This window comes from Spermophilus citellus (assembly GCF_964194105.1).
Source record: "Spermophilus citellus genome assembly, chromosome: 16".
Taxonomy (NCBI): domain Eukaryota; kingdom Metazoa; phylum Chordata; class Mammalia; order Rodentia; family Sciuridae; genus Spermophilus; species Spermophilus citellus.
Genome location: NC_138196.1, coordinates 85,626,921 through 85,647,236, shown reverse-complemented (window position 1 = coordinate 85,647,236; position 20,316 = coordinate 85,626,921). Strand labels below are relative to the sequence as shown.

Genomic DNA, 20,316 nt, shown 5'->3' with positions numbered 1-20,316 from the left:
GCATGCAGCCCCAGCCAGGAGGACCAGTGTGTTCCCGTGTACCCCAGGGTTCCAGCCACTTCTGAGGGGATGGGCAAATAACGAATTTTTAGAGCACAGAGCAAAATGACACAGTGAGATCCCCCAAAAGCATGGGCCACCTACTTCCTGGTGCATTCTAGGTGGTGCTGGGTACTTGGGGTCACCTCTGAAGCCTGTCATCACTCCAAGAGGAGGGGACTTGGGACCAGGCACAGGGATGCTGAAGAAGGGGCATCCAACCACAGTCCTAACATCCCGCTCTCTTTCCTGACCTGGGAAAATGTGTCCAGCCACACTCACTTGTAAACTTAGTTACTTGAGTTTTGAGTCAGCGAGTGGAGTCTGAGGCAGCAGGCAGCTTCGAGAGGCTGGCAGTGAGTGCTCTCATGGTGAGGAGGTGTCTGCACTTAGGGAGGCAGGGCAGCCCCTGTGGGGACCATCTCCTGCAGCAGCCCTTCTGACCACGGTGGACTGGGATCTCTGAGGAGCCGGCACTGAGCCCCTGTGGAAATGCAGGTGTCTACGGAGACACTTCACCCCAGCCCAGCGCTCGCCAGATGGAAGACTCCACATGTGGCTTGCTCCCTGATCCTCCCCATGTGGGCTCCTGTGGACGGCTGGCTTCCCAATGTGAGGAGGTGGCAGCAACTCCTTTCCACTTACTGTGCTCTCAGATCCTCAGAACTTCCTTCTTTAACACCTTCAAAGCCTTAGAACTACTATAGCTATTCACAAATATAGGTCATCCACACACCCTCACTTACAGCGTTTAACCCAAATCTCAATTCTACTGTGTCAGAAGGCTGTGGAAGGGGACCTGCCTTAGACGGAATGTGAACTAAACCCACCCTGAGATCCTGCTGTTCAGAATATTTTGCTATGTTCTTTGCACAAGAGGATAATATTTGCTACCTTCCTTGCTGCCACCCTGCTTTGGTGTCTCAGGCTTGACACTTGCAGAGCTCTCTCTGTATGTAATGATGTTCATGTCCTGAACCATTACTCATTCCTTAATGCTCCCAATGAAGAAAAGTAAGCTGACTGCTGTTGGACAGTAATGTCCTTCACATGCTCTAACGTGTCCTCTCCTGTGCTGACTTTCACGTCAGTGATCCACTCATTTGCCATGGGCCCGGGATGTTGGTGGTGCTGGGGGTTAAGTGAAGAGCGGAGTCCATCATGGAGAATGTCCCATGGACAGACAGAACATGCAGGGACCTCCTGGGATGCACGTGCGTGGCAGAGACTGGAGTCACAGAGGACCAGGGACCCTGACTGAAAGGGGGAGGTTTCAGGTCCTAGGAGGAGCCACTTTAAACCTGTAAGGGCCATTAAAGGACTCTAGTAATGGAAGTCAGAAATTTCAGTTATTCTCTGTGGTCTCTCCCTAACTACAAGGAGGAAGACTTCATCTGACCCACGGCTGTGAGCACAGAAGGACAGCCATTGTGGTGTCTGCTCAGCTTCCCACGCGCACACAGCAGACTCACTCTGTGGCTCTTCCACTGTGACAGGGACTTAGTAGCTCCAGCTCCACAGAGTGTGAGCAACAGCAAAGAAGAACAAAAACTCTATTCGCTGCAAAATTAAAACATATGGGGGGAGGGTTGCCCTGCTCAGCTGAGAACAGCATATCGAGTACCTGAAGTCATGCGGTAATCTGGCCAACCCCAGGCCGCGATGCCAGGTCCAGGCGCTTTTTCCCTGAGGTTTGGCTCTAGCATGAACACTGCATGCTTTCTGCGAGCAGGCCTGGGGCAGGAGCACCCTGGCCATCACACGCCCTGACCTCCTGGCCAGTGTCAGCAGGTAACCATCACAGCCTGGACAGAGCACTGGGCATTGAGTGTGGGCGTAACTCCTACCAAACTTACCCGGAACCCACCAGCCTGGCACTCCTGTACCTGGAGAACTGACAAGGGAGTGACGGAAGGTTAGAGAGATGCTGAAATCAAACCTTCAGTTTCCAGTCAACATACAGACGGGGACAGATTTAGATAAGTCCTAAAGGCACTGCCTCCTCTTCTTTCTGTTCAACCATGAAGTGACAAATTCCTTCACTACCACCTTCTAGAACTTCTCCATCCCACCCTCACCCCCTGTGCTTGGGAGGTGTGACTATGCCACGGGTAATTCACCAACTTCCCCAAACTGGCTCAGAAGCAAAATGGAGAATTCAGTGCCAAGGTAGGTACTTAGACTGTGGTTAGGCTCAGCTAAGTATTTTACACACTAAAACTCAAAAAACAAACTAGATAAAATCTGCCATTGCCGAGGGCCTGCTGGAACTCACTAACAAGGACAGAGCACGGGCAGTTCCACGGCCCGGCCTGAAGTGCACTGTGAGGAAGGGGTGGACCTCGGTTCTGCACCTCCCACCAAGCACGGCCTGTCTCCCTAGTTGGCACAGAGACTCCCCCTACCCGGCTTTGAAACTCGCTCTCACTGTATTTTGGTTACAATAGGAAAAAAATTTATTTTAACCCTCTCTAAAATTGGTTCACGAGGACCTAAAATCTGCCGAATAACTCTTCCACCCTAGCTCTGAAATCAGGAGCCAGATGGATGGAAGGCTGAGTTGTCTTCCAAGCAAGGACGCTGAGTGAAGGAAAGCCAAAGCCAGAGCCAGAGGCTGGAGGGCGGGCTGGAGGAGATGCCCACTGCCTCAGCGCAGGCTTCCCCGGGGCCGGCAGCGAGTGCCCAGCAGCGAGTGCCCAGCAGCGAGTGCCCGACAGAGCTCGGGAGCAGAGCAGGTGGCCACACAAGTCCCTGCTCCTCTGTAGCTCTGCTGTCTGACGACCACTTGGGAGGCCACGGCAGGAGGCCACTGCTCCACTGTCACCTGTGTAGCTCAGTCAGCACTCGGACCAAGGAGCAGTACTCTGGGGTCTCCAGGGCAGCCCTGTTAAGCCCTGTTCTAGAAGGTTCTGTCTGTATGCTACCACTCTACCGTGTGGATGTTCTCGGGTAAGACGGTCCTGTGTGAACCAGGCTCCTGTTCACCCCTATCTGGTGGAGAGGGTGCTGCGTGAAAGTCAGTTCTCTGGGTGGCCTTGGTCCCTTCCCCTTTCCTGCAGGTACCACGGGGAAATTCTTCCCGCTCCTTCTACAGTGTGGCTCCATGAAGCCATATTTACTTGAGAGAATCTTATCCCCAGACAGTATTTTTCCACACCATGGGCCACTCTGTCTTGATGGTGCAACGAGTCAGGCAACTGCTCTCCCGTGGGGACCTTCTGAGGGACTGACTCGGGGAGCCTCTGATGCTAATGGGGGACAGAGAGTGTGGTCAGAGGATCTGCCTTAGCCTCACACCAAGGTCCTGTGGGGCACTTCACAGGCTGGGAGGGCAGGGTAGAGCCACCTACGAGGACAGCCAGCCCTTCGTCCCACACATTCTGCATCTGCAGCTCAAACACGGATAGAAAATACATCCAAAAAGAGTTTAATTATCATCCTTCTCCAAGTGACAGAGCACAACCACCATCTCCTCAGGGGTGCAGATGACCAGGGACAATAAGCCACCTAGAGACGGCTCACGTGCACAGCAATGTGTGCACAGGTCTGTCCTGTGCCTTACATCAGGGACTTGAGCTTTTGTGAATCTTGGGGTTGTGGAATCGGTTCCCATGGATACCAAGGGAAGGTCTGTGAAGATGTGGGGTTTCAGAAATGAGCTCTAATTTGGAGATTATTAGGTTCCACTTGCTCCACGGAAACTCACTGTGCCACCTGGGAGCAGGACCGGGCTCTCCCAGGTGTAGCACAGAAGCTGCAGCCTTTGATGTGGGGTCTGTGCCACTAGCGGGAACCAGGGGGGGGGGCATCCTTCTCTCCCAAGGCCACATGCTCAGACACCCACACGCTCTCCCTTCTTAAGGTGACCTTCTCAATGTGTCAGTTTCTATCAGAACACATACTCAATATTGGTGTGGGGATTAGAACAAAGCCTATTTTTAGAAAATCTATAAACCAAATGTTCAGCCTTAGTATTTGCTTTGTGATTATTGGGGCTTTTTGATGACAACATTCTCAGCATTACCAATACCCTGCACCGTGGCAGCATTAGAAACTCGGTGTGCTCGATGGCGGCCACTCTTGCAGCCCGTGTCTTTGGCTGACTCAAGCTGATTTGATGGTTAATGCCAGGGCTGATTTACAGACTCTTCTTGAGTATTAGTGAATGGTCACAAAATGTCAAATGGGCCAGACTCTGTGTGCAGGAAAACTGTCACAGGCACTGAGCACCTGCAGACATGTCACTCTCCAGATGGAGCATATTAAAAGAACACTGCCTGAGATGTCCTCATAGGGCCATGCCCAACAGCGTCCTCTGTCACAAAGGCTGGGGCCACCGATCGAGTGCTGGAGTCCCTCTGAGCATGTGGCTGTTCCGCAGAGGGCAGGTGGCAGTCACACCAGCCCAGGTCCAATTTCTCTCCACAACCGGCAGGTTGTCCAATGTCTCTGGTTAGGGTTTGGATGTGAGGTGTCCTCCAAAAGCTCATGTGTGAGGAGTACACCGTCTTACACAGAGATTCAGAGGAGAAATGACAGGGTTGTGAGAGTCTTAACCCCATCATGATTCGAGCCCCCCTGATGGGATTAACTGGGTGGGGGCTGAAGCGGAGGGGTGTGTCTGGAGGAGGTGGTCCTGCGGGTGTGGCTTTAGGGTCTCTATTTTGTAGCTGGTGCGTGGAGTCTCCCTCTCTCTGCATCCTGATCACCAGGTGAGCCCCTTCCCCCCAGCATTCTACCATGATGTCCTGCCTCCCCTGGAGCCCCGAGGAGTAGAGCTGGACTGAGACCTCTGAAAACCTGAGCCTCCAAATAAACTTTTCGCCCTCTAAAATTGTTCTTTTCAGTTCTCTGAAAGTAGCGAACATGATGACTAAAACATCTGTCTAACACAACCTGGGTCCACACAATTAATATAGGCCAGACTTGATATGAAGAGACATTTAGGCCAGTACCAGCATGATATGGGCAGTCTTTGGGCTGTCAGAAAATTTTAGCCTGTTCATATTTTTTTTATGTAGATCCTAAATATTTTGGTAGATAATGCCCATCCGGCTGAATTCCTTACCAGTCCTGTCTGCCTGTCAAGTGTCTCGTGACCCTCCTCCCAACCTACCCTGTGCACGCAGACCTGGACAAACACAATGGAAGTGCTGCCCGTCTATAAGGAGGACAAGAATCTATCCAAGTCAGATTTTCTCTGTTAGGTGAAGCTGTCTTTGTAATACCCATTTTAAATACCCTGCTTTTCTGATATGTTTCTTTCTGTTCTCTTGCTCTGGATCAGCAGATGGCATTGCAGTGTTCTTAACATATCTCACCACCATCAGACCATCTCTAAGGACAGCCTCATGTCAGCTTTGCATCTCAGTAACCGCAAGTCCTCGCTAGACAACTTGGAGGAGGAAAAGTTTATTTTGGCTTGTGGTTCAGTCCATGGTCAGCCAATTCCTTAACTCTGAGCCCAAGAAAAGGCAGAACATCAGGGCAGAGCGGCACGGCCACCAGGAAGCAGACAGAGCTCTGCTCATCGGGAACAAAACAGACCCCAAAGTCTTGCCCCAGCGACCTATCTCCTCCAGCTACGTGCTACCTGCCTGCAGTACTGCCTAGTTAACCCATATCAGTGGATTAATTCACCAGCTGGGTCACTACTGCCATAATCTAATCCTTTTACCTTTGAACCCTCCTGCATTGTCTCACGCATGATCTTTCAGGAAATACCTCATATCTAAACAAAAGAGCCACAAACAACAGGACTGAACCAGACCTCGTCACAATGTCACATGAGTTCTTCTCCACATTTATCCAGGCTGGACTTACCACCTGGCCACAGAGAGTTCCATGCCAGGTGTGCTCTGTGCAGACCAAGTAGACCCTGCCAAGTAGACTGAGAACCCTGCATCCCCGAGGTGACCACAGGGCGTGGGCGATCTGACTCCTGGAATCACTGTTTCTCTTCTCTGTGTTGAAGTTCCACCTGTAATTCAGGTGGCCTCCGCCGCCGTGCCTCCCCTGGACCTTCACCACCCCCACCTCCACCAGCCTCCTCCCTGGGTCTGTCACCTCCTCCCTCTGCAGAAGTGCTGCTTTCACACATCCCCTGACACTCATTATTCCCAACTTGTATTAAAGGTACTTGTGTTTTCCTTGCGTAAAGATTCCATAGAAGGAAATACCTCATCTCATTTACCTTCACATGCTACTCAACAGCCCTTGAGGATCTAAAAGGATATAACTAGGTAAAACTCACAAGCACACAAGCATAGATGGAAACTCTTTTTTTTTTTTTTTAACTACTTACCCTCTGGCTAAGTTGGCATTGGGTTTTTCAAGTATTTTCCCTACTCTGCTGACACACAGCACATATTTTACACTGTTGTGTATTGTATAAAATAGAAGGGGTAGGTTTGATATTTCTACTCTAATGCCATCTTTTTGAGGTAATACAATTATCATGATTATCAGTTGTTTTATGAAACATTTTTACTTGGAAATCTGAAAAAATACAAGACCTTTGAAAAATACATTCCAACTTTATTCTCCAAGAACAATGAAAAATGTCAAAAATGTCCTTTTGAATCATGTCACCTAGCTATTTTAGCGATGTGAGGGTCACCATGATACATTTACCATAACACGCCTCTGCTCATGGTCACCACAGTGCAGGGATGCAAATCTCCTCTAAATAATAGCAACACTGTCTGGTAAGAAGATGATGTTCTGTGTCTGGGATGGCTCTCACAGACAACTTGCAGACTGCACATCAAAGAGGTGACACAGTGGCAGACATGACAGCCCATCATCATGCAAAGTCCAGCGACAGACATGGCCACAGGGCACCCAGATTCCACACATGCCCTCCTGCCAGGACTTGTGCAAATTGCCACAGGGAAGATAATGAGGGGCCCATGGGGACCATGAAGCTTCCCACTGGTGGAGCAGATGTGGGCCAGCTTCTTGGAGCTCGACTCCCGGCCTGGACAGATTTGCAGGGTGGTAAGTGAGAACATGTCCTTGGGGACTTGGGCCCAGGAGAAGCCTGTCACAGTGCAGCAAGGAGAACCCTGATCATCCCCTGACCCCATCTCTGCTGTTTACACTCACCCCTCCTTGGTCAGAGGCTCTGGCAGAGTGGACACCAGACACTGCCAACACGGCAGGGAGTCAGCACTTGCATATGAGCTGCGAAAACCCTCCTTCCCCTCCCTAAACCCAGCACCCCTGCACTTAGACTCCACAGGGCTCAGCCTGGACAGCACTGTTCATCACGGCTTAGCTGTTAAAGGATCTGGGACATCCCCCCACGCCCGCTGGAAATCCTTGGGCACAACCAGGGCTCCTGAGTGTGACCCATCCTGCACTGTGAACAGAAGCGCCGTCCCAGAATGAACACTCCCTCCTTAGGGAAGAGCTCGCTCCCAAACCTGGAAAGTGCTTCTAGGTCTCCTTCCTCACACTGGACACAGAGTCAGACTCAGCACAGCTCAGGGTGCCCAGACCCTCAGCAGAGAGCACCACGGGGCAGCTGCCTTCTGCACACCGTCCACTCTGCACCCTGGGCAGGCTGCCCTGCGAACAAGGCCCAGGTGTGGAGGCGCCTCCCACCTGCAGTCAGGAAGCCATCTTTTCCTGTCCACAGTAATGGCCGTCATGAACTGATGAGGACGACTGCTTCCCTGATGTCCGTCCAACCCTCGTCCTGGCCTGGGAAGGTGTGTTGATTCCTTTTGCTTTTTCCACCCTTCGACCCCTGAATGACCTGCAGATCTTAGCACAGGTCTTCGAGGTGCCTCTGGCTTATTCCCTCTCTTACCTCACAGCATTTTAAGTATCTGAAAGTGGCTATTGATTTCCTAACTTTACTCTCAAACTAATGATCAGAAGCTTTTCCAAGCACCCCTCAAACATCACCGCCCTGATTCTTCACCAGACGCTCACCCGTCCTCAGCAGCCACTAAGCTTGTGCAGAACTTGGATCACAACGTGGCCCTGGAACACCGAGGCCCAGGGGACCCCATGGCTCTGAGACACACAGCGGGTGGATGTGGACTACACCAGGGCACAGGGACCCGGGCAGGTACTGTGGACAGGCTGGGAACTGACCAGCAGAGTGTGCTCTCGGCACAGGCAGCCTGATCTAACCCCAGACACCCGAGTTGTTCTTCTACACTGTGATGAATAATTTTGTCCTCATCATGCACATTTGAAGGTATTGGTTTTCTACATTTTATGTTAGTGTCACTTTCATATGTATTTATTTATCATAAAAGTTTGAGTTTTTGAATATGCCATTTAATGTTATTTTCACTCTTTCAACTAGCATCATTTTTATGCCCTAATAAAAGGTATGAGTAAAAGTTTGGGGTTCAGAATTTCCATTTCTAAAGGATACTTCTAAGCTCCTGCCTCATAACCACATAAACACACACCAACAGCACCTGAAGGAGAGACCAGCTCAGCTGCCACCCACCTTGACAGAACATTCGGGAAAGCACAGGAAAGCCCAGAAGCTCTATGACTTCACAAAGCACTGAAGGCATCCCACGGTCTCCTGAAGACCACCGGACTCCCCCAACAAGGCATTAGGCACGCAAATCATGTTAATGACATGTATCGGTTGAAAACCTTAGAAACACAGAGGGTGCCTGGCACCCCGAGAACTCGGCAGCTGCCTGCAGCACTGCGGTGGTCCTTCTGTGGGCAGTGAAGGGATGTCTGGAGGCGGATCTTCTCTGGGTTCCTACTCTGCCTTCGTCCTCTTTCTTGAAATTCTCCCAACTCAAAGGGATAGCAGACCTCACTGTTCCCAGTCCCTGGTTCCGCCCCACCCTAAAGTGATCACTGCTACCTCAAGTGTTTTCACACACCCACAGCCCGTTTATTAATTATCATGCATGATATTTAAAGCTTTCAAAAAAAACCCAAAATTGTTACATGCATTCTATTTCAAATAATTCACTCTGCTTTTGTAAATTTAGATTAATAAATTTAGATTCTCGACATAATTTTAAGAAGATAATTGTATGATTATCTCTAAAACTTGTGTCTGTGTGTCCTCACCTCATGGCTGGTGGTCTCTGAGTGCAGACACACTCCCAGCCTCTGGGAGGTCACCTTCATGCCATGCAAGGTGACATGTGAACATCTTCATTGCTCCTACTAAGAACACGACCTCTTCCAATGCTCTGTTAGGCCCTTGGATGACGCGGCCTGGAGACCCGGCAGGACCCAGTGCCTCCAGAGCCCTAGCGCAGGAAGCCGTGCCAGCCCGTCCACGGGGTCACCAAACAGTGGGAGAACACAGAGGAACCTACCCAGACACCGCGTTTCGGACCCACTCCAGAGGCCGTTGGCCAGGCACTCCCGGACGTGGGAGCCCACCAGCGTGTAGCCCGTGTTGCACGTGAAGATGGCCGTGGCGCCGAAGGCTGTCAGCGTTCCGATCTTGTTCCCATTGGGGGGGAAGGACAGGCTTCCGCAGGAGATGACTAGAAGAGAGACAGGGACACTGTTGAGGTCTACGCATTGCCCTGCCCCAACGCCAGCCCAAAGTCTCAGATGCTGACTTCACGGAGGACACGGAAGCCCCTCCCTCCTGCATCCTGACAATGAAAACGCCGGCATCGGAGGGGTCTGCCGCGTCCTAGATGCCGGCCGTCACCTCAGTGTTGTCCTCTCACTTCCGCCCCACAGTAGCTAGGCTTCCTCAGAGGAGTTCATCGGGGGAAAGCAGATGGCACTGAAGCCTGGGACTGACCGGGCCAGCAGGGCCAGCACCGTCTCTTCCGGGTCCCTGTCACTGCTGGGTCCTGAGCTCCGTGTGAATGCTGACTACACAGTGCCCACGGCACCTTCCCGAGGAGGACTGGCAGACACTTGGCTGGTCCTTCTGTGGTTGTGGGCGGGGTGGCTGTGAACCCCACAGCCTGCCCTGGTCCTCAGAGGCAGCACGTCCAGGGTGCCCCAGCGCACTCCATTTTAGGAGGTGAATTAATAGCCACACTGGAGGCCCTCAGGGGACCGCATGCATCTCTGCACTTCAAATCCAAACACTCAAGACAAAAATCACAGACCCCAGGGGAGGAAGGAAATCACAAGTTATCAAAGACTACTGACCCTCGGAGGCTCTCACGTGTTTTAAACTGGTTTAGCATGAAAATCTCACAAAAGCCACTGGGGAGAAGGGTCCAGGGCACTGATGAGTCAGGAGGCGTACAGCGGAAAGCCTCAGGGCAGAAAGCCGATTCCTCCTGACGGTGAACAGACAGAGGTGGCAAAGCGTCCACCACCCAGGCCGGTTCTGCCTTGCACAGACGGGCATCTGCCCCTGCCAAGGTGTGACAGCACCTGCCACATAGGGTGCACAGAGGACCCGGAGAGGAGAAAGGTGCAGGTGCATGAGGCCCGTCTTACACAGGACCAGACTCAGTGAGGGATAGAGACCAGGGCACCCCAAGTCAGGATCCATCCAGGGGATGGAGTCAGTGTGAACACTACACGGTCAAGTGAGGACGGACATCAGGTGCCTGGCATTGAGGCCAACCCTGTTAGCTGGGCTGCTGTTACTTCACTATGTGGCCACCACTTGGTCTCAAAGGGGAACACAGCCAGCAGCTTAGGTGTGGCCTGCAGGACTGTCCACCTGGAACCCGGGAGATCAGCCCCAGGGCTGGCAAGCTCCCTGTCACTCAGCAGTGCACTGTCTAATCCTCGGAGCCAAATGTCACTGGGCTCAAGGAGGATTTAGATTGTTACAGGAACTTTTCTCTGAGCCTTTTCCCAAACACAATGAGAACTTTTCCTTGAACTGTGATGTTTAATGACCCTTTGTAGACGGTTGGGTGATTGGGTCGGGTTCTGAGAGTGAGAACTTGCTGGGGATGTGTTACACAGCCATGAGGCCCAGCAGCCCTTCCTGACAGAGGCCGCCACGCACCGTTCCTGGAGACTGGTGGGGCCTGGGTTTCTACATCCTGACTGTTCTCCAGCTTCAGTGGCTCTATGCTGGGGACAAGGCTCTTCTGTTTGTCCTCTAGTAAGGGTTAAGCAATTGTAAAGAACTAAAGCAACGAATCTGAGCTTTCAGCAGCTGGATAACGGGATTGCAGACACACAGTCTCCTTTGGCTGCAGACCCAATGGGTTAACGAGGACAGCAGCGAGGGTTTGGGAAAGCCAGTCTAGCAGGAGAGGGCCTCCTTCCCCACTGACTGGAGCCTTTGTCCAGCAGCCAGGAGCAGGTCTGGCCTCCACACTAGTGTCCCCTGAGTTTCCAAGAAGGATGTACTACGTGTGCTTCCTTACCTCCCGTTACACGTGGGTCATGCTGCAATCTGAAGGGCTCCTCTGATTCCTGGGGCCCACCTTTGCACAGGAAGACACTCAGCTGTGGCATCCACAGTGTCCTGCCCACAGCTGGGGCACCTGGCCTGTCGCACACCTTGACTGTGGGTCATGAGCCTCTCTCCCGCAGCAAGGCTTCCTTCTCCTCCCTCCTGCAATTCTGCTCTGGGTCCCCACTGAAATAACTGCCCTGAGACATGCTTTTCACACACCTGTAAGGTCGATACTCCTGTCTGTTATGTGGACATCACTTATAAATGAGCCCACGGGTAGCTTCTCTCAAGCTGGTCGAGGCCTGATGAAGGTGCCCTGGCCATGAGCAGCTGACGGCTGGAACATGCTGCATGAAGGGACAGGACCTCCCCCTCCAGGAAGGGCTCAGAGGCAGGCTGTGTAGACCAGGGTCCTGGACTGTGTTATGAGGTCTACAGGGCTGGAGCTACGATCTGTCACTGGATGTAAGTCAGGAGAAGATGCTCGCTGAAGGAGAGTGTCCTTAGACTGGAAATGGGCTGCTCCAGTTGTCCCTACAACTGTTTCACGTGGGCTGCGATTTACTCATGCTAAGTGTCTAGAACATTCAACTTCAGCTGCCCTGAGTGGAGTGGCAATGTCCCCTAGGGTGTAGGTGGGTACACGCTCCCTCATGTCCAGCAACCAGTCCAGATACACCTCCACTTACAAACAGGCCAACAAAGACCAGGCTGCCTGCTTCCTGCTTCCCTTCATGACCAAGTCTGATTTAAGAACCCTATAAATTAGCAGTTAGGAAAGAGGTACATTCTAGAACTTAGCCAGTGTTCTTTGCATATCTATACTTTAAAAATTCCCAGTTAGATTTTTCCATCTGTGTGTAAGTATAAAATCTAAATGTAAAGAATTTTTCTCATTTCATGGATTTATGCAATAAACATATTTCTTACTTTTAAAGTACAAACAATAGGCAGAGCAACAATGAAATTTAACAAGAAGAGGAAAAGTGGCTGCCCTCTTTCCTTAAGACCTTGACCTGCAGAGACCTATGGGGCCCCTGGACATGACTCTAGTCCTGTTGCTGTCCTTGGGGAGGAGGACTGCGGAGCTAAGGCCTTGTCCTGCTGACCCGTGGAGACCTAGGGCTCTCCCAAGGACACCTAGGAGTCTCACTCCTACCTGGAGGGGAGCATCACCATCCTCCACATCCTGGAGAGCTTCTCAGCTGGTCTCCATTTGCTATGGCCACACTCTGTAGGTGGCCCAGGGTCAGCTCTGCATCAGGGATAACTGGACCCCAGAATGGGAACTTCTGACCCTTCCAGCCCCTGACCAAACAGGTCATTGAGAGCAACCAAATTCCTGAGACTGGGGGTAGGGCTGTTCTGAGGTAAGCCACGGGCAGCCCGTTGGTGGGCTCCTCGGCCACATCAGGGGGTGGACGGCCGAGCCCTCGAAGCCTCTGTTGGCCCTGATCACAGGTGGGGAGCCACCTGCTGTTTCTCCTGAGCAGGAGCCTCCACAGGCTGGCCAGTGAGTGGGGTCATGAAAAGGTGTCATTAAGTCACTTTTATTTAAAGAGCGTTTGAACTTGCAGTTTTCCACACACCTATGCAAGAGTGGAGTCTGCTCCCTTGGGGTTCAAATCATGTGCTCCTGAGTGTGGGTGGGCAAAGCTAGGGCCCCTGGGGACAGAGGACAGGGGACAGAACCAGATGCAGACACGTTCCAGAGTAGAGGAACTCATGCATGCATTGATTCTTTTCTTGTAGAGCCCAAGGTAGTGCGAACATCATGAAGTTCTAAAAACATTTTTCACTTAATATTTTGGGTAACTCTTGAGGATGGTTAGTACTTCTCAGTATTATACTGGCTGTGTGTTTTTCTGATATTTTAAACTGAACTTTTGAAATGTACATGGTTATCATTCTGAGGGTATTGACAAATATTGGATATTTATCCTGAATAATAAGACCAATAACATTAGGTTCTAAAGAGGTTATGAAATAGAAAAGCAATAAAAGTGGTTATGAAAAGCCACAATGACTCCAGCACCCTCAACATCCATGCTGAAGGGACTTTTAGATAGAATGGTCCTGCTGTTCCTCCCAGGGCTCTGCCTGAGGCTATGTGTGCCTGAGACACCCTGAGCCTCCGCTCTGTGCTGCTCCTCTGAACAGCACTTCTCCAAATACAACTGAAGACCTCCCAGTCCCATAGCTCTTTAGACTCCATGTGCACCTCACTGTCCACCTGCCCAAAGTAACATGACATGGTGGAGTAAGAGGTGGGAATGAGAACCCAGCAGCCTCTATCCAGCCAGACAGTAAGGAGATTGGAAAATTTCTAAAATAAAGATAATCTTTTCACTATTTTTTATTTTGTTTGGAAATAAATCCGTACTGTTTATAACAATGTGTCATTTATGTTAGCATGTAATTGACTTATTGCTGTTTTGAATGAATCAATAAGGATTTAGAATTTTTCTATGTATGGCAGAACTACCACCAGGCCCTGAGTTAGCTCACTTTGAGTAAACAAGAGTGAGATTATCTAACTGGGACTGACCCTGTGAGTGACCCTTTGAGTGGCCAAGAGACCACTAAGAGAGACCACAGCCAGCAGCCCGAGAGGGCTGGCACGGGGTACGAGCCCAGTTGCCCAGAGTAGCCCCATCCCTGGTGCCTCAGCCGCCCAGGCAGTGGCAGGGAGCTGGCCTGGATGGCAGCACATGGACACAGCCCTTGGAAGCCCCAAGCAGGGGACCCACATGGGACACAGTGAGCACCCAGGCTAGAATCTGTGGCCCAACACACCTGGGTCGCCCTGAGCCTCTGAGTTAGTGGGAGCTGGCCACGCAGCAACCCTGAACTTGAGCAGACCTGACCGTTGCTGTTGAAGGCTGGACACGCTCTCACCGCACTCACCCCTGTGGGCACCACAGTTCTTGAGACCACTGTGTTGCCACAATTCCAAAGCTCTGAGAAAGAGGGGACTCTGAGGGGCCAATAAAGGCTGGTAATTCAGAGAGCACCAGGATTGACACACTGCTAAGAGCACCATATCCACCACGGCACTGCCATGCTTCAGAGAGAGGAAAACCTCTGACGAGCTCTTTTGTTAGGTTAACACTTAAGAAATAATTAGAAATAGAAATAAATTCACAGCATCAGTATCAATCCTCTCGTAGAAAGAAAATAGATAAGGTTGGAGGCGTGGCTCAGAGGTAGAGCACCTACTGGCACCGCGAGGCCCACGGCAGTGCCAAGAAAGCCGAGTAAAGGAGGCATGGGTCCAACTGAGTCCAGGAGTGACTCAAGCCCTGGTCAATACTCCCTCCTGACAGCCCCAAGCCCCGGGGTCTGTGGGATGTCCTTCACCAGGCACCTTGGAGATGGGTAAGGAAACTCAGGACGCACCAAAAAAAAAAAAAAAAAAAAAAAAGAAAGAAAAGAAAGAAAAAGAAAAATCTGATTTTCACGAGAAAACAAGGATTTTAAAGAATTTTTAACAAGCATAGAAACAAGTAGTTACACCAGAGGATTTTTAAAAACCAAGGATTTTAAACAAGGATTTTTTTGTCAGGGGGACAAAATGAAGAGTTTGTGCAAAAAGGACTTCCCTTGGCCACATTATGACAACTGGAACTACAGACGTTTGTGGAGACACAGAGGCGAACAGTGATCTTGGTTCACTGATCGTGGAGACCCCACTCAGCCATGGTGATGCCTGAAGGACCCAAATGACAACACTGACACCACAGCCCACAGTATGCAAGATGGACGTGTCCACGCAGCGGGACACAGGCAGGGAAGTGGGTGTGTGGTCTCTGCCCGGGACAGGCTCCTTAGGAGCCAGCAGAGCCAGTGTGTTCCCATGGAGACAGGAAAGCAGATGGCCCGGAGTTCAGGGCAGAGGCAGGAGAGGCCAGCAGTGGGCTCACCTGCTGCCATGGGTCTGGCTCTGGTGGCTGAGAGCCTGTGGATACGGCCCTGCCCAGAAGGCTCTTCACTCACTGATTCTCCTGGAATGGTCACTGGAGCCCCGAGTACTGAGGACTGGGCACAGCTAACTCCACCCAGCACCACTCTGCCCTGTGCTGACAGGGACACAAGGCTGGCTGGGCGTCCCTGGGGACCAGGAGGCAGGACACACTGTGCTGGGCCACGGCATCCCCGGGAGCCTGGTGTGGTCATGCACCTCAGGAGGCCCCGTCTGTCTCCAGGGTCCCACTTCTGGTCTGAGACCCACAGAAGCCTCACCGGCTGCACACGTCTGCAATGGCCAGAACGTCGGTGCTCCTCCCTCAGGCCTCCTGGAAGACCTGACACCCAGTGTGCTTGTCAAGCCAGATCCCAAGGTGGGCAGTTGCGGGCGACCAGCACAGGCCTGGGGAAGCAGGCCCTGACTGCATGTCCCTGGGCCATCCAGGGGAACCCAGTACAGACTCCATGACCAGGTCAGCGCTCATCCAAACCAGGCCCCGGCTCAGAGACAGAGGGGCACAGGGAGCCGGGAAAACCATGCTGGAAAGCAGCCCTGGGGGCTGTCCTGGGGAAGAGCAGACTTAACCATGACCATGAACTTGAGCCCCGATGTCCGCGTCCTTCTAACCCTCTCTGTGCTCCTGCTGAAGTCAGCAGCACAGGTTTAATTAACATTTGTCCTATTAGAAGTTGAACTGGAGTCATGATCTAAGAGCCTAAGCATCCATTCTTTCGTCTTTTTTCTTTGGGATTGTGGTTTATTTTACTAAGCTGTGTATTTCATAAATTTCACTCTGGTTTGACTACTTGTTTCTATGCTTGATAATTTCCTGTGAACAATCAACTAAAGATCGTATATTAAAGATATCTGAATCAAATGGTGCTCTGAACAATACCAGTATTGTCTTATTTTCTATTTATTCATATTTATTATGAGACTTAATCAAGGCCTTAGCTGCTTATCTTGTACCTGAGAGAAGAATCATCTCCCATTTCAAGGCAGGAGAAGGCTCACTGAGCACGTGGTGTTCCCAAGTTCTTTATGAGAATTTCTGCATGATAGTGTGTGGAGTGATAGTTACCATCTAGAAATCGGCTTTTATTTGTCTTTCAGCTGATATGAAATATTTGAGTATTCTAACATCTTACACTTTATGAACTAAAGTCACTAAAAGGAACACATGACTTGGCATTTAACAAGCAGGGATGTGTTCAAGCATGCCACGTGAACACCACTCATCATTAAAGTGCCCTCTGTGCCCTTGCATCCTGTGTCAATCGTGGGGCTGTGAGGTGGCAGTCTTTTCTGTGGACCCCCAGTTATTCAGAATGCCCGTGTCACCTGGTCACCTGGGCTTGTCCGCCTCACTCACCTCTACAGCTGGGCCTCTCTTCTTCTATGCTCCATGTTCCATTAGCTTGGCACCTCAGCAGCCTCTGGCCCTCTAGGTAGTAGCCAGGGCTGCAGCTCAGCAGCACCTGGGCTCCGTACTCATCCAATGACCCCGAAACCAGCCTCCAGAGGACGTGTTCTGACAGCTGAGCTTCGATGCTTGGGCAGGGCACCGCTGGAACAGAAACACACCCAGCCCATGTTAGCACTGCTTCCTTGGTGCTCAGACCTGCCCTGCTTTAAGAGAGGAGGGCCGGCTGTGTGACATACAGCACTACGTGCACCGTGGATACCGCCAGTGTGTCATCTTGGGATTGCTCTGCTGCACAGTGTCACAAGGAAAGATCCCACATGGAAAACACATTCAACCATCTCAGGACAGATGCAGTGGAAACCTTGCAGTCACACAGAGGTGAAGAGTAATTCTTTTACCGAAGGGTATATGGTCATTTGGGGCTGATTAAAGTCTGCTTTGGGGACTCAGTGCACGCATGTAAAATTCTCACTTTGCATCAGCACCTCTGAGGGAGTGGGAATGGTGTTGTGTAGCTGGAAAGCACATTGATTTTCAGAAAATCCAATGTTCTCATTAGTAATCCTTATGCAACCCACGCACAATGCAGCCATGTGTCATTGGCTTTATGAGCACACGAAACACCTCGGGCACGCTAACTGCTGTCTAGAAAAATGTCTCCCAGGTGCTGAAGGAGACAATCCTCCCTTTTCCTAGGAGCAGGCCTAGAAGGTGAGCTTCAGCAGAGAGGGCCAAGGAACAAAGAAGCAGCGACCATAGTGGTGGCCCAGCAGGACAGTGCCACGAGCCAGACCTCAGGGGACTGATAACACGCCCAAGTGCATGAATCACGTGGGCCTGTGACTTCGTTTTTCCGAAGAGAACAATAAGATTTAAATGAATTTTACAACTTAGAATCCAAAGCGCTCCAGCAATCTCAGCGGGTCCTCTCCTGGCCATTCACCACTACTGTGCACAAACAGGCCTCAGGGCCTTATTACAACAGTAAAACTGACAAAGTTAAAAGATGAGATGAAAAATTTGGTGATTTAAAGGTAATTCTTGGGCTTATTTCTCTTAGGTGTATTTTAGGCAAAATAATTACTGTAAAAGTAAGTAGGTCTTCAAATGTTTTACCTGGTGACATAAACAAGGTCTTTCTCTAGCCAGGGTACCTTTAGAACTTCAGGTAAGACTGCCACCCCTGAAAAGCCTTCATCAGTCTGTACTTCATTAGAATATCACTGCATATTTCAAATTAAACGCATTTCATTTCACACACCAAAAAAAAAAATGTGCTTACAGAATTAGCTTGATGGCTTTAAGTATCTGAGCCCTCTTTTACAAACCCTCCTTTTGCCAAGGATTTGGATCGAGCTTACATAATGGAATAAAAAGTTTTCTTCAAGCTAATACCATCTATAGCAGCAAATCTCAAATTCTCCATGATTACCTCTTTCTTCTTGAAAATGCCATTTGCTTTGCTTTCTAATTATCTTATTCTAGTCTAATTGTGCGTTCACATCTCTTCCTCTCTGCTGGGCTACACGCTCTTTTGTTATAAGCACCCTTTGTTATAAGTGCCATGTCTTTTTACAAGGTTCCTAGAGTATAAGTTCTAAGAAGGTAAGATATGATAACTGATACGGGAGTGTGTGTTTGTGTGTGTGCGCACACATGGAAAAATAACAGGCCAGGAAAATATCACGGCAGAAGGAAAAGCAGAAAGAAACTGAGGAAATGAAAGCTCACGTGCAGAAACTGAATGTGTGGGCGCCTGGGACTCAGAGAGTGCTCGATGTGGAGCCCTGGACACACGGGGTAAAATTCAGCCTATAAATCAGGCACAGTAAGAGGTTAGTGACGACAGCCAGGAATGAATTAAGACGACTGTAACAACAGCTGCGATGAAAGTTGCACGAGAGGCCTCTCTCTTTGAGCAGTCTAGACAAATACTCATATCTGGGGGTCAACCTGACCGTGGGAAACAGAAACTACGGGAGGAGATGGTGTGAAGAAGAGGAGTCCACTGTGGGAGAAGAGGGAGGCCATCGAGGTCCCCGTTCTTGTCTGTGAAGAAAGAGTGGGAATTTTCAGAATTTGGTACAAATAAAGATTTTAACATTTTCAGAGATAATATGAGGGGAAGAGAGGGCATAAAAACATCAAAGACGTGATCTATTTGAATTAGTTATGACAGTGCCGAGGCGGTGCCGGGGGACAGATGCCCAGATGGTGTGCGGAGGCCGTATCCTCAGGCAGCGGTGGACTGGATCTGGCCTCTAAAGTCTGCTCCATGAGCACCCACACCCCTGTACCAGGTGCCCAGTCACCACATGACCCCTGGCCCTGATGGGCTGCTGCCCATGGAATACCAGTTAGCTCCAGAAAGACATGGCTTTGCTGGACACCACACGATGCCAAATGGGGTCAGCCGGACACAGAGAGGAAGCCACCATGTGGTCTCGCATGTGGAGGTCCAGATGAGCAAGCCAAAGGCAGAGAAAATGAACCAAACAGGTTCCCAGGAGGCAGGGGTGTGGGAGACGGGAGACGCAGGCCAGAGGGCACAGCGGGCAGAGGGCATGATGGACCAGTTGGGGGACCCATGCACAGCCCCAGGCCTGGAGCGGTAAAGTGGCACTGCATGTGGGAGTCCTGCTAGCGGGAGAATTCAGCTGTGCTTTTCAGAAGACAAAGCCCTTAACCACTGGAGATGAAGAGCATGTGAATTTGCCTCCTCATAGTAACAATGTTACTCTGTTTGTATCCCAAACTTCAAGTTGTACCTTAGATACACAAGATAATATTTATTTTGAAAAAACAATTGGAAATTAATCTTCTTAAGACTTTCCTTGTTCATGGACACCTTGGAAGTACTTCGCATCCTGCAGGTCATGTTCCTGGCCTGGGTCAGTGCACCCAAGACCACTCCGGACCCAACCTCTCCGGTGGGACACACCAGCTCCCTCTCGCGGGCTGTGGCACCCGGGCTCCAGCATCCCCGTGGCTAGAAACTTCCTTCCTCATCCAGTCCCACCAGTTCTACAGCTATGTCATGACTATGTCCTGGGGGGGACTCACAAGGGCCACCAGGTGTCACAGCCAAGAGCAGCCATTGTTCTTGCTGTTGGTGACTGCTGAGCCCACATCCTGGCTTGTGGTGACTAGTGTTGCAGAGGTCCTGGTAGGCACTGGGTATTTATTTCAATGCTGAATAGTGTTTGCTCTGGCTGTTGTGAAGGTCTGCTTCCCCCTCAGTGAGGAGCCAGGAATCTACGGGACACAGCAGTTGGGGGGTGGGGCGGACTGCGGCTCAGCTCAGCCCAGCCAAGAGACAGTGCTCCTCGCTCCAAGCTGTCCACACTCAGAACACAACATACTGGTAAGGGAACTGCTGTGGTTTAGGCATGAGGTGTCCCCCAGAGCTCATGTGTGAGACAACGCAAGAAGGCTTAGAGGTGAGCCACTGGGTATGAGAGCCCTAACCTAACAGTGCCCTCATCTCCTGTAGGGATTAGCTGGTGGCAACTGCAGGCAGGTGGGTGTGGGGAGGGGGTGGGTCCT

The 20,316-nt window shown here is 50.8% G+C and overlaps 1 protein-coding gene across 1 annotated transcript in view; it reads right to left on the bottom strand.

Annotated features, from left to right (window-relative positions):
* Positions 1–20,316, bottom strand: part of CSMD1 (CUB and Sushi multiple domains 1) — a gene marked incomplete at both ends in the record, with an annotated part of 1,655,719 nt that overhangs the window by 45,826 nt on the left and 1,589,577 nt on the right. Inside the window, 2 exons of the mRNA XM_081269879.1 lie at positions 9,357–9,530; positions 16,717–16,911. Of these exons, the coding sequence (XP_081126005.1) occupies positions 9,357–9,530; positions 16,717–16,911 (369 nt within the window). The remainder of the gene's footprint in view (positions 1–9,356; positions 9,531–16,716; positions 16,912–20,316) is intronic.